At 38.3% G+C, this 14505-nt stretch overlaps 1 protein-coding gene across 1 annotated transcript in view; it reads right to left on the reverse strand.

Annotated features, from left to right (window-relative positions):
- Nucleotides 1–14505, reverse strand: part of SYNJ1 (synaptojanin 1) — a 91021-nt gene that overhangs the window by 11927 nt on the left and 64589 nt on the right. The window contains 8 exon segments of the mRNA NM_001290105.1: nucleotides 847–917; nucleotides 1052–1090; nucleotides 2366–2413; nucleotides 4345–4383; nucleotides 4947–5087; nucleotides 5967–6176; nucleotides 9584–9746; nucleotides 13074–13152. Of these exon segments, the coding sequence (NP_001277034.1) occupies nucleotides 847–917; nucleotides 1052–1090; nucleotides 2366–2413; nucleotides 4345–4383; nucleotides 4947–5087; nucleotides 5967–6176; nucleotides 9584–9746; nucleotides 13074–13152 (790 nt within the window).

Here is a 14505-nt window from a genome sequence, read left to right on the forward strand (position 1 = left end):
AGACACTAATGTGGAGAGTAATATTATGTGGAGTAAAGGACTTTTAGGGTGGATGTTAACTAGACAGCTACAACAGGAAAGACAAAGATTTCTGTCTTAGAAATGTTATGACCATTTCTTATTAGGAATTAGAAGCAGTTTCATTAGAAGAGGCCCCTGCATTTCTTCTGAGAGTACCAGCTCCCGCTTCCACTCTTCAGCTAGAGGCACCTCGCTGGTGCTCCACCCCACCTCCTGGCATCCCAGGCGCCACTGGACAAGCCACTGATTCTGGTTTCCATTTTCTTTTATTATTTGTTAGATCCCAGAGAAAATTTTCATTTAGGTAAACATTAGAATAATTATGTATATAAGAGAAAATACAATAAACACAGAAAACCATAGATTTACAAGGAAGGGAGAAGCCCTGAAATGCCATCTGCTCTCCTACTTTTACTACCTTGAGAACCAGGTTTAGTATACGGACTCTTATTATAAACGTTTTCCCTGCAATCTAGTTTTTAAATCTTTCTTATTAAAGGATGACTTTATATCCTCATTAATTACTCAGATACTAAAAGCTTAAAATGCTGCCCAAATACATTGCCCTCTCATAAACTTTGAGATTCTAAGTTGCTTAGTGACCATAATTACTTAAGTATATCACTTTTATTCAAATAATAAAGTATATTTCATTACTTTTGAAGAGTGTGCTAAATGTTATAGTTGAAAGGTACCCTGGAGGCATCAAGTGCCATGCCCTCATTTTAGACAGGCCACAGGATTTCCCAACATAACACATATGACTAATAGCAAACTGGGACCTAGAACCAAAATGTCTTGGCTCATAGGCTAGGTGTTGCCTACCGGTCTGGCTGCACTGTATCCAGCAGGTCCTGGGCCTGTGAATCCTGCTTGAGGTGAAGGCTGATTGCGTCCTGAAACAAAGACATCACACCATGTATTTAGGGTATTTTTTAAAAAGAAAGAAACAAGAAGCCATGCACTTATATCCCCAAGTGTCTACATGGTCCAGTTTTAAAGTTAAGTAGCTAAATTCAAGTGTTTTTACCTATAGTATCTTTCCGTGTTGTTCCAGGGCTTTTGGGTGCTTTGAAGCAAGAAGGGGAAAAAAAAAATGAGTCATAAGTAAACACTCAAGCAACACTGTGTAATATCCGTTGGCTGTTCTGTATCATTATCAGCACAAATGGGGGCGTGAGATGGGAACCAAAGGTACACTGCTTTGGATAATGATGAAGGCTATTATCAGCCCTGAAGAAAATGTCCCCAAAGAGAGAAAAATTAGTAGAATATGTAGAGTGACATTTATGAGAGACGACTTAGGTCTCAGGCTGATATATCAATCACAGAGCTACTTCTAAGGTGACCTTTCCAGAGTTCTCTCCTGTGAACCTCGAAAACATAAGGTCAGCTTATGTGAATGGTCATGAGACGGGACACGACTGCCTCTCAGAGCTTGGCAGACAAACTGCTCCTGAGCAAACAGCATTTTCCAAGTTACACAAGGGTGCTCCTAACAACCCAGTTTTAGAGCTTCATGCTCTAGATATCACTATGGATTAAGTAATCTTAAAAGGAGGTATTTCAGATTTCTGCAACAAAATCCTGTGACTAAGGTAGAAGGTAGGCATATCTTACAACTAAGTATTTGCCTTATGGGCGATAGTGTTAACACGTGGTTCAAATTCACAAGAAAGGTAATGGACAAATGAAATGAAATGAAATAAATCACTCCGGGGGTGAAAAGGCGGAGGGGGGCTGTTAAAGGTAGCATCTCAAATTTATTCTTTTTAAAAGGAAATTTAAGTGCCATTGTTACATTGAATACATCAGCCCTCTGGCAACTATAATCTTAATGAATGGCTTTGTCTTAATGGTCTTTTAAGCAAACTTAGTTCAGCATCATTATACATAAAAATTTATGTTATTTGAAATCACCCACAAAGTACATAGTCTTGGGCCTGAATTAATAGGGTTTAATTATAAATTTTAATTAATTTGTAAAACTTCAGAGTTGGCATAGTACATTTCTAAACATCTGACTTCATAAAGTATTTTGAAAGGCATTCTTCTTAAAAAAACATTGTACAGTAATTCCACATCCTAAGTAGATATGAAATATATACAAAACAGAGTGCAAAATGACATAAGAATCGCAGGGAAATTAAATGGGGAACCCGTTAGAAACTACCTACAACACAGGATGGAAAGAGAAGAAGTACAAGATTACATGGTGTACACAAGAGAGGTGAGGAAGTTTACAGGTAGACTAAGGACAGGTTTAGTGTGCCTTTACACACGGGGGGCTGACATTTACAAGTGAGAGGAGAGGTCCATTTCTATGGTGTAGAAGTCTTGTTACCTTCCATCTCTCGCCTAGCTGCCCCAGGACTGGGAGGGGCTCCAACACCTTTTTAGAGAAAGAACAGAAGCTGTATATTGTTCAGGGCCCACAGCACAGAATGAAAGGCAGGCACACAAACAATTTCTGCGTTCAACTGACTTTTGCAAAAAGATTCTTTTACTCCTTTACATTTCTTCAAAGATATCAATACAAACCAAAGCGACTTTCGATGCCTAGCCCAAACCCCAGTCCTCTCTTTCCTCAAACAGGATAGGAAGGGGATGACACTGTTCTTTTCACATCAGATTCACATAGATTACTAGCTGTACAGAATTTTAAAATATCTTAATGAAAGCTTTGGCTCTATGATCATCACATTATATTCACAGTTAAATCACTAATGAAAGCTCTAATATTTGACAGTCAAAGGTAGAAAAATCATAGTTTCAATTTCATTTTAAATTTCTATGAGACAGGGGCACCTGGGTGGCTCAGTGGTTAAGCATCTATCTTTGGCTCAGGTTGTGATCCTGGGATCAAGTCCCGCATCAGGCTCCCCACAGGGAGCCTGCTTCTGCCTCTGCCTATGTTCTGCCTCTCTCTGTGTGTCTCTCATCAGTAAATGAAACCTTTAAAAAAAATTCTATGAGACTATATTAGTTTCTTAGAAGTTAGTTTTTGATGGATTATTTTAAGAAAACTCTGTAAGTAGTATAATGACTTTCTCTTAGTGACTGCCTTAGAAGAGTTATTGGTTTATAGTTATTGGTTATAGTTTAGTTTCAAAAAAATATGCTGCAAACATCCCTACAAAAGAATTATGAAAAGAAGCAACTTTAAAAAAATTCAGTCAGATTTCTAAGTTTGATATAATTTTTCACAAATTCACTTAAAAGTTTATTTTCTGTAGTTTTTTCTTTATTAAAGGAAGGGGATAAATAGAACTTAACATAAAAGTATAAATAAAAGCAGGAGTTTAAAATGGGAAAAATTAATTTTTTTGTAAGTTAATGGAAAAATTATCATCCAACAGTGTTCTGCAGAAGCTGTCATGCTAAAATAATCAAGCTATACTTTTCATACAAAGTCCTTAAAATCTATATACAAGCAAAGTCAACCTGTGATAACATGTGAATTGGCCAGCAATGGCATTAGGTAGCCAGAGCTGACATAGAACAACCACACATGCATAGTGAGTGAACCTTAACAATATTAATAGTGGATTTATAAATCTGTTCTTCTGCAGATCAATGATAATCAGCCTCAATCTCTCTTGAGAATTAGATTAAATGAACTTGTCAAAATATACCTCCAACTGATTTTTATGAGAAATTTTCATGTAAAACAAATGAAGTACACTTTTTAAAAAAGTGACCCATTTGTTAATAAAAATTTCCTTATTAGAAAAATTTCCTTATTGAAAAAAAAATCATTGTTAAAAAAAGTGAAGCATGAGTTTTATGACAAGTTACAATAAAGCCATGCAAAATGAAAGATATATTTCAGATAATTATAACTTTAAGTTGCATTCCTAGGAAATTTTGCTAATCACTATATTTGCTAAGCTTCTAGAAAAGGAAAGTACCAGTGCATCACTAATCAAATACTTGGAAAATATTTACCATATTTACTATACCTGAATTCCTTTTAAAGTTAATGTGATTTGAGGGGAATTATATTTGCGTAACCAAACTAACTATATTTATTAAGAAAAAGTGTATCAGTCCTTGATTCAACTTGATTCAACTACGTCTACTCGGAGGAATGGAAGCCTTTAATCAGTTCGGTTCACTAATAAAACTATAAAACTATAAAACTATAATCTTTTACTCAACAGGAATATAATGGAAGTTTGGCACTATTTTTAACTTGGAGTATAAATATCATTCACTTTGGCTTTTATCAAACAAATCTAAAATGTCTTTTCATTACACGGATCAAACTCTAAAACATAAATGAACCAAGAAGCATGTATTAGAACAAATATAAATGGTTACCTCCGAATTCTTTTCTAGCAGGTGCAGGACTCCTAGCCCCTTATAGTTCATAAGAAAATATGCAGCAAGAAGGAAAGGACATTAAATAAAGAACTGTCAAATATTTACTATAGTATTCATGATGTTAAATATCATGTGGGAACTACATATTAGTATCTTGGTACTGTAAAAAAGCTATTATTTAATGCAAATACTTCTAACAATTTAAGTTTTAACTATACTTACTTAAAAAGAATATTTAAGCAAACATATAAAACTTGATCATAAATAAGTATATGTATGTTTGTTCCTTGGTTCTAACTATATATTTTACAGAAATTAGTACAACTACATCAAATTAGCAAAAACAAACCAAACATTTTGTGCACACCTGTAAGAAGGCAGCTAGAAAAACCTAATCTCTGAAATCCAGTTGGGAAACACTCTTTTTACCTGTTCTGTTGCTCCTACCACATTCCTGAGAGAAAAGCTCAGGTAGTAGCAACAATGACAGAAAAACAACAAAATCTAGAAGCTCGGGTTTGAAAAATGCAAGACTTTTTAAAAGAGAATGGAGGAATATTTTCCAGTCTGGCATTAGTGGAAATCAAACGGTTTGTTACCTGAAGGTGGAGGTGGTCTCTGGGGGGGCGCAGGGCGTGCGGGGGGAGCAATCGGGCGGGGAGGAGGTGGCCGTTTGGGCTCAAGGGGCTGGGAATCTCTTTGCTGTAGCTGTGTTGCTGGGAGAGTGTCGACAGGAGAACCTAGAAAAGTATGTTAAGTAAGATCAGATTCTACGTGGGTGTGAGCACAAAGATATGGTACTTACCAAGACATATGATATATTCACAATTTTGATCATTTTCTCCATTGGTACTATAGCACACTGACATGCATTTTTATTACCAATAACACAAGCAGTTCTGCCATTAAATTCCCCTTCGAGACCACAGAAGCAATAGCGCTAGCTAGCTCCATATGGACACCTCAGCTAGGCCCCAGGAGCACTGATTTACTGAGTGGCCCCATCAAGAGGGCAAAAGTGTTGGTTCAATGAGGTCATTTGCAGCCTGCTGGCCTATCCAGAGAAGAAAAAACACATCTCTTCTTTTCCCTATACCTATCTAATGAAGCCAGTCCTCTAAGAGTAGTAGTATGGAGAACTGGAGAAATTTATGAAATGGAAGACATTTTCTGGAGATGTTGGTAAGCATAGAACAGTGATTTAGTGATAGGATATAACAACTTCCAGAGACAAATCTTCCAATTTTGGAGGAGTAATGACTCTTAAATTTGAATTCAAAAAAATTCTTTGTCTCTCCTTGCTTCATACTGTAATACAGGTTATGCATAGATAGATAGTTAAGCCCAGATAGTTATGAGATCTTAATATACTGACCAAAAAAACATTGATTTTAAGATATGGATAAACCTAACCTCACAGAAGAAAAGGTTTAAGAAAAACTCTCATCTAATGAAAGCGATGATGAGTTTCCTTTCCATTCAGGGCTTACCATCTACAAGTTTCCTCTTTTGCATGCACAGAAAACATGGGACAGATCCAAAGGCATCAGAGATTTGACCACCTAAAATCAAATAGGTCAGCTAGGGAAAGTTACATAGAACTTTAAATAAATACCCACTTTGTGAGCTCGGGTGCCCAGGAGTTCTTGATGGTGCTCGGCTTGGTCTTACAGGAAGGGAAGGTACAGGGCCCTCCGATATGGTCGGTGACTGGCAGGGACTGGTCCGGGGTGAAGAGCCTGGGGAAGTGCCCAGGCCAGAACTTGAAGATGGCTGGAGGTGCTGGGGAAGAATTTCCTCCACTTCAGCACTGTAGTCATCGACATCACCTAAGGAAAGGAGGTTGTCAAAATCACCACCATTTTAACTTTCTCAGAGATTGTTTTCACCAATCCAGGTTTTAAGAGGTTCAATACACAAAATAAACGCTAACATTATGACATTGCAAACACGTACAGGTTAAACATGTAGACATATATGAAAAATGTATATGTATAGAACTAGAATGAGTATATACGCCCTTACAGAAAACTGTAAAGATAGCCCATTACCTCAGAGCAGAGGATGCCAGCAGTGCCTAACATCTGGAGCTGGGCTAACATGACGACTTTCAATATTCCACTGAGCAGCTATCTCAGTGCTGGCTGACTCAGAAGTTTACTACTCTCCTTCCAAACCTTCTTACTTGCTCCATGGAACCACTCCTTCCCCATTGCCCTCAGCTCCACTCCAGCCCTCACAGCCATGCACCCTTCGTCAGGTCTCCTCACCTGAGGCCTCCCAATCTCTCCACCTTTCCTCAGGGTTGGAGAGTAGAGGCAGGGTGCCCTTTGCAACCTGGTTCCAGTTTCAGAACACTAATCCTCCAATTCTGAACAAAAAGGTCTACTTCTTTGAGGCTATGCCAGCAGGAATTTATGTTAACGCCCTCCGCATCCCCTAGCTGCCATCATCTCCAACCTCCATCCTTCCAGTGACTTGAATCCACTCATCAAGGACTAAGCAGAGAGTAGGATGATGGTTGGGTCCTACCATCTTTCTGGGTGACCTCAAAATCCATGGAGACAGGACATCAACAACCATAATACCTTGGTCTTGTCCTTACATCCTCTTCCACTCAAACATACACAGCCCTCACAACTGCCCTCGCTCTGAAATAATACTCAAAAAACACTTCATTCTGATCACTACCTCCCAGCCTGCCAGTTCTCTCCCTCAGTGACTCTTGCCCCTTGTGACTTTATCAGGATCCAGGCCTTTGATCCCTCTGCTTTTGGTCCCTATCCCTTTCTGCTTCTCTGGATCTGTCCTCAGTTTCTATGGCACTTCACCTCGGCCACCCTCACGCACTACTCTTCTGTCCCAGCTGCAGCAGTTCCACTTTTAACCTCTCCATCACTGCACCAGGGCTGCTGAGTGCTGCTGCTGCTGCTGGAGAGAATCCCGTGGTGCCTATGATTGCAGTTGTATTAAATTTGCAATATTTAGCCTTCTCTGGGATCCCAAAGCTGCCTGGCAATTTCATGACTGGTTCTCCCCTGACTCCTTCTCAGGGGCTTTATCTCAAAGCTTCTCAACTCTCCAGACACTGTGGGTTATCCTACTGCCACAGATAACCTCAACTTTTAACACTTCTCAGAGGAAAAAGAAGTCCTAAGATGGGACCCCTATCCCCTTCAACAACCTGCTGCCAAGCTGTGTCCAATCCCACAGCTGCACTCAGGTCTTGTGGTTCTGCCCACCCCCATTTTCCCCGTGACCTGTTCTATCACCACTTCTGCCCCGCTGGTCCCTAACATTGTCAGCCAACTCTCAAGCTTCTTTCATTTCAAATGGCACTCCCTGGATCCCCAATCTCCCTGGAGCAAGTGCCTCTCTCTCCCCAGCCCCATCTTCACTTCCCTAAAGAGCTGTGTAGAGACACGCTCTCCACTTCCTCACCTTCTCTCCACACCTCAATTTACCACCATCTGCCTTCATCGCTGCACTGAAAGTACTCTCATGAGTGTTGCCAACAGCCTCCTTCATTGGTATTAAATCCAAAGGGCAAGTGGTGGTCTCCATATCTTCTCATCTCTCTGTGACACAGGACTCCTCTGACTATGCCTTCCTTGTTATCAGTTCTTTCCTTGATTTTTAGGCCAATCTCTTGGCTCTTTGACATTTATAGTTGTTTCTTTTTCATTTTCCCTTTGTGAGCGGCTGCCTTTTTCCTGACCTTAAAATCTGTTCATTCCCAGGACCAGTTTTTTCCCATCTCTATACAGTCCTTTTTACCAAGCTAATGAAAAAGCATGCCTTGAGCTGCCATCAGAGCTGCCCTGTGAGCCCAGAGGTCTCTGCGGAGCACCAGGTCCACATACCCACAGCCTATATGTGGGCCCAGAAGGCTCCAAAGACACCTCAGTCCAACATGTTCCAAACCAAATTCATCTTCCACTCCACATCACTCCCCCCCCACCTGCTTTCTTTTCTCTCCCTTTATTTCCTCATGAGTGGAATACTTATGCAAGAACGTTAAGCCTTTTCCTCTTTTGGTTCCTGTATGTTCCTTCTTCCTGGTTCACTCTCTCTCTCTCCTTCATCTAATTCTCAAATTTCAATTTCTCTGGGAAACCTTTCCCAACTTCCCAAATCTGAGGTAGGCAACTGTCCTGTGCACTACCACAGCGTTGTTCATTACTGCATCTCTGTCACTAATTCTCACTGCTTGGTCACTTGTAACACCACTAAGCTAGGAGTTCTGGAAGGGCAGGATGACAGCTGTTGAATTTCTGGCACCTAGTATGCACTTGGCACATACAACGTAGGATATAAATGTATGGACTATGCCAATGAATGAACAGAGGAACGTGAAAGCTGGAGTTGTAAGGATTCAACTTTTAATTGTGTTAACTGGATATACATGGCCTCACAGTATGATATATTGTCATTTTTTAAACTAAGGGATGCACTGTCATGGGAAATATGCTAGAATAATACAGCATATAGCATGAGAAGGCACCTTCATTTCTTAATCACATTTAAGGAGGGACGCCTGGGTGGCTCAGCGGTTGAGCAGCATCTGCCTTTGGCTCAGGGCCTGATCCTGGATTCCTGGGATTGAGTCCCACCTCAGACTCCTTTGCATGGAGCCTGCTTCTCCTCCCTCTGCCTGTGTCTCTGCTTCTCTTTCTGTGTCTCTCATGAATAAATACATAACATCTTCAAAAAAAATCACATTTAAGGAAATTATTATCCAGATAACTGGATACTAAACACTAAATTTGAAATGGCTACATTTATATGGATCTATTTAAATGCATGTGTTCCTAGCCTTCTTGAGAATCCTTTAAAAATTACTTTGAAAAGGATCTTCTTTTGTTGTAACTACTTAGAACTCATTTCTGTTGTTAGAACACCCATTTTGAACTTCTACTTTTCTACCGTAACTGCAACTAGTAGGACCATAACCCCATACCAGAAATACCAATTCGTGCTCCTAGCACAGAACGACATAAACCTACACTTGTAAAGATCTTAACCTTTAAATGGAAGAATGGCCAATACATTTGCAATCTGAAGTCTAGGTACAGGCAAAAGAGACACAATACAATGCAAAACAAATTTAATTAATACTGCTCTGTGTGTGGCGAGAAGATAGAGATGGATAAACTTGGAGACTAAGACTTCACCGATAGGAAGGACACTTATCTAGAAGCACAGAAGTCAAAGTCAATGTGTTCCATAAACAAACCTTCCATATCAAAATCTGCAGTGACCTCCGCATCTTCACCAAGCAGGGTGGAGCTTGTCGATGATGGCAATGCAACATTAATTTTCTCTAAACTCATTTCTTCCTCCAAATTTTTGATCCAGTCTGGACTTTTTAAAGTAATAGTTATAGTCCGACCCAATAACTAGTTGATAAAAAGAGATGGAAAATACAAAATCATTGGCATGAAAATTATCTTGGAAAAAAGCAACTGTTTTAGTTACACTATGCAATAATCTAGACTTCATTCAGCTAGATTCAATACAATGTATACTGTCTCATATATACTGAATTTTTAAGTACCTTAAACATTCCCAATCTTCGCTCTAAAAGACCGTGTTGCTAAATCTAAGGTCTTTCTTCTAAGATGCACACAGATCCAGGTTTCCTTTGCTGTAGCCAGTATCTTTCCCTGGCCAGATGTAAATTCACTGACGACTTTGCTACATAATTTTATACTTCCTTTGATTCTGATCCACAGGTTAAGTAACTGTTCTTACATGAAACAATTCTAGAAGAGAAGGATTGGCATTCTGCCTTTCCTATAACTGTGAGTGGCTTTTAGACAAAAGTATAATCTAAAACAAACACATTATAATTAAGTCACACCAGCCTGTTGATGTATTTAAAAAATAAATCTCAAAAAACTTGTAGACAGCCACAGACTCCCTGGTCTCAAACAGAGACGATGCACCAGAAAACCATTCTCATTTAAAATTCATACCATGTAACAAATTTGCTTTTTAAAATGTAAGCTCTCTCCTACATAGTTTCAACTCCCTTCATTTAAAGAGCTTCTGGAGTATATAAAATAAGTGAACTTTTCTGGTATTTCCAAATAAGCTGTGTAGCTGTGACCAACATGCTGAGAAGACAGCCGGCACCTCTGTGGGTACAGATCTTCCTTGGCTCCAAGTGCTATCGAATTAGAATTCCTTGAAGGCACAGAATGGAGACACTGAAAGCTGTTGGCCGGAGTGGTACGGTTTTTAATAGCAATTTAGAATCCACCCTGAGCTTTGAAGTTAGTGTTATAAGAAGCTAATCATCCTTCACCTGCCTATCAGAGCAAATCAATTCCATTTCAGAACTTGGCAACACGCGTCATAGGTCTTTCAAGAACATGCTCAAGAAGGTCATCTTTGGGGGCACCTGGGTGGGTCAGTGGTTGAGCATCTGCCTTTGGCTCAGGTCATGATTCATGATCCCGGGGTTCCGGGATCGAGTCCTGCATCAGGCTCCCAGTGAGGAGCCAGCTTCTCCCTCTGCCTATGTTTCTGCTTCTCTCTGTGTGTCTCATGAATAAATAAATAAAATCTTTAAAAAAAAAAAAAAGGTAATCCTTTAGGTTTACCCCATTTAAACTAACTTTTTCCAGATCCTCCCCTGGAATGGAAGAACTCTTATGATCTACATCCTAAAAGATCTGGGGCTGAAATAATGTTATTAACAAAGGCAGCAGACTAGACATTTGGAAATGTCTAACTTTCAAAAGGACAAATTAAACATTATTATGTACTTTCCATAAACATAATTTTTACAGAATTTTCAAAATATTTTTAGGGAGCTAAGAGAGGGTATTTCCTAAGAGCATAATGCAGATAACTAGATTTAAAGGTGAGAGGGCTGAATTAGAGGGGAAAAAATAAAACAAGGAAAATTAAACTATCAGAGAAAGGCAAAAGAAATACTCAGCAAGGGAGTAAGCTGGCAAGGTCAAATTGAGAGTTGCTCTTAAATATTTATATCCTTGGGGATGAGGACATGCTTTTGAAGAAACTAAAGCTAGAAGTTAAAAAATCTGTAATTTTCCATACAGTTAAGACACAATAAAGTTACAATACTGACAGGAATGTCTGCAGCACAAATGGAAAGGGACTGAACTTTACACCAAGGCTGCTTCAGAAGATGAATAAATACCCCAGGGAAAAATGGGTTAAGGACATAAACAGCTCATTTAGAAAGTACCAATGGCCAATAAATTAAGATAACCAGCAATCTGAATCTTCATGGAAATGACATACTATTTTTGGTTTTCTAGGTTGTCAAAGTTAGAAATTACCCAGCATCAATCAGGATGCAGATCTTAGGTAATCTGAGGCATTATATAATTAGATCTACACTTTCTGAAGAGCAATTAGGCAGCAAGCACCAAATTTTAATATGTCTATACTTTCTAATATAGCAAATTTAATATTTAGGGATTTATCCTAAGGTCAGGAATAACAGGAGAAGCACACAAAGTTGTAGTGTACACAGGATTTCCCTGGAGTGGTTTTAATAATTAAAAGTTGGATAAAATCTAGCTATTAATAAGAGTTTGTTAAATAAATTTATGTATTTATCCACATAATGAAATTAATGCAGACATTAACAATGACATATTTGCTCATAGAGAAAAATGTCCACGACATAGTCTCAAGTGAAGAGGTAGTGAGAAAACAGCATTTACAACACAATCTTGTTTGTGTCTGTGCATGTATGTATATGTGAACATGTATATCCCACTTGTGTTAATACACACACAAATGTATATGTAATCCCATTGGTTTTTATATACATGCATCCATGAAGGTTAAGAGAAATTATTTTGTAATGGTTGGATTAGTGTTCTTCTTTATCTTTCTTTACAATTTATTTTGCTTGGGTATGACTATTACACTAGGAAAAACTAGCATATAAAACCTCTTTCAAAAGCAATATATGTGTGGAAATTTTACTTTTATTCCAAGGAAACTCAAGTAATGTGATAGAAGAGGAAGCTCAGAGAAGTCCTTATGAGTTGCCTGCTCACTTTTGGGAGAAATTAGGCCTGGATTTTAGATCATCTAGTCTAGTGACCATATACTTAGTAATTTAGGATCTATCCAAAAGCATTCAGAAAAAATAGACACAGGACTTTATAGAAGTAAACTATTCTAGGTCACTGATGTAAATTTCTTCCATCAATAACATTTTTAAATCATAGGTTAGGAATACCTCCACTAATTGAAAGTTTCCAAAAATATTTCAGGGAGATGGATTTGTCATCTATGGGAATTATTTTACCTATACCTGAATAAGGTATCTGGGTACCATGATCTAAGCCAATAAAACAAGTTCCTAGGAATACAGTATATCTTCTTCCCCATGTTTTCTTGTAAATAAAGCATTTTCTTTATTTGATAGAAATCTTTCCTACAATGAATGAGCCACAATATGTATCTCAATTAATAAAGTTTCCATATAATAAAAATCCAATTAGGTGGTAAACACGTTTTCTTCTTAGTCTCTTACCAGTGGTTAGTATCTTTAGGGAGGATCAAAGTAATTCCAAGCCAGTCAGAAACCTAGTCTAAATAATAAATATTAAAACACACCATAAGGCTTTGTACTGGAAATACATTTAGATGATTTCGCTGCATGTCTATAAAAACATAATCTTCAGATACCTTATTTCAAAATGGTTTAGAAACAACAAATGTTACCTTACCTCTTTACCATTTAGGTTCAGAACACTCAAGGCAGAGCTTCCCTCCAAAAATGTGACCCACATTTTATCTTCCACAAATCTTCAAGAAAAAAAATAAACCATAAAAAATAATTAATACCTTATATATAACTGGCCCAATGACTATTGATTAATGTGCCCATAGAGGCCAGGAAGTGAAAAACAATGGGGAGAGCAACAGGATCACTGATGATCTGAAGAGGGCACTCTTCCTCTAAAAGCTTTCAAATTCAAATTTGTTTCAAATATTATGCTAATAAAGCAGGACCCGTGGACCTCCCATTTGTGATCCATGCTAATCTAATCCTTCACTTCACTGACAAGGGAAAAAAGGGCCAGAGGTTCTAAGTGGCTTGTTCAAAGTGACTCTAGAAGGATAATGAGTTACAGGGCTAGAATCCAAGTCCCCTATCCCTGTAGTCCAGAACTATATTTTTTCATGGTCTCGATGACTTCCCTGAAGCAAATTTCCGTTGATCAAGAAATAAGCTAGGGAGTTGTCATTAGAATGTTTAAATCTGACTGGCCCTGAGCTGCCTTAGTTTGTTGTGGTCCTTGCCTTTATTCACTGACAGCCATTTACTCTCTTGGGACTTCAGTGGCCTTTGCTATGATTCTAAGTTTGTAATTTTGAAATAAACCCCAAAAGAAAAAATAAAAAGGACACTAAACAAGTTCTGAATAAGATGATCACTGACATGTAATAATGTTATGGTTTTTAAAAAAGAGGAAAACAAGAATAGTATCAGTCTTATTTATAGAAACAATTTTACACATTGAGCGACTCCCAATTATACAAATCAAGACCAGAAATCCCTGCAGATTTTTCAAAGGGGTAAATGTGTATATATGTACACGTGTACATACACACACTTAACCTAGGATTCAAAAGTATGGCCGATGTATATCAAGAGGAAGAGGCTAAAAAGCAGAAACATGAATAAGTACTTTATCCTGTCTAAATCAGAGGGCTGGAACAGATTCTACAATCACCCAAATATGACCAAGATAAGTGACTTAATTTCTTTGGCATAAAGTTACTAAGCTACAGGATGCCATCATTTGAAAGACACAGGGACATCATTCCCATCTGAATACCTGAATACCTCCATGTTGCCAATGGAGAAGATCCCTCCTCCAAAGGTTATACTCCACTACCATAAAGTTGCACTTATGCTCACCAGTCCCCCAACCTCAAACATTACAACAGCTCTCCTTCTATCCATGGGGGATACATTCCAAGAACCCCAGTGGATGCCTGAAACTGCAGATTGTACCAAACCCTGTCTATACTATGTTTTCTCTACATACATACTTACAATAAAGTTCAGTTTATAAATCAGGCACAGCAAGGGCTTTGCAATAATATTAAATAGAACAATTATGACAATATACCGTAATAAGTGTTATATGA

This window comes from Canis lupus, chromosome 31, assembly GCF_011100685.1.
Source record: "Canis lupus familiaris isolate Mischka breed German Shepherd chromosome 31, alternate assembly UU_Cfam_GSD_1.0, whole genome shotgun sequence".
Lineage (NCBI taxonomy): Eukaryota > Metazoa > Chordata > Mammalia > Carnivora > Canidae > Canis > Canis lupus.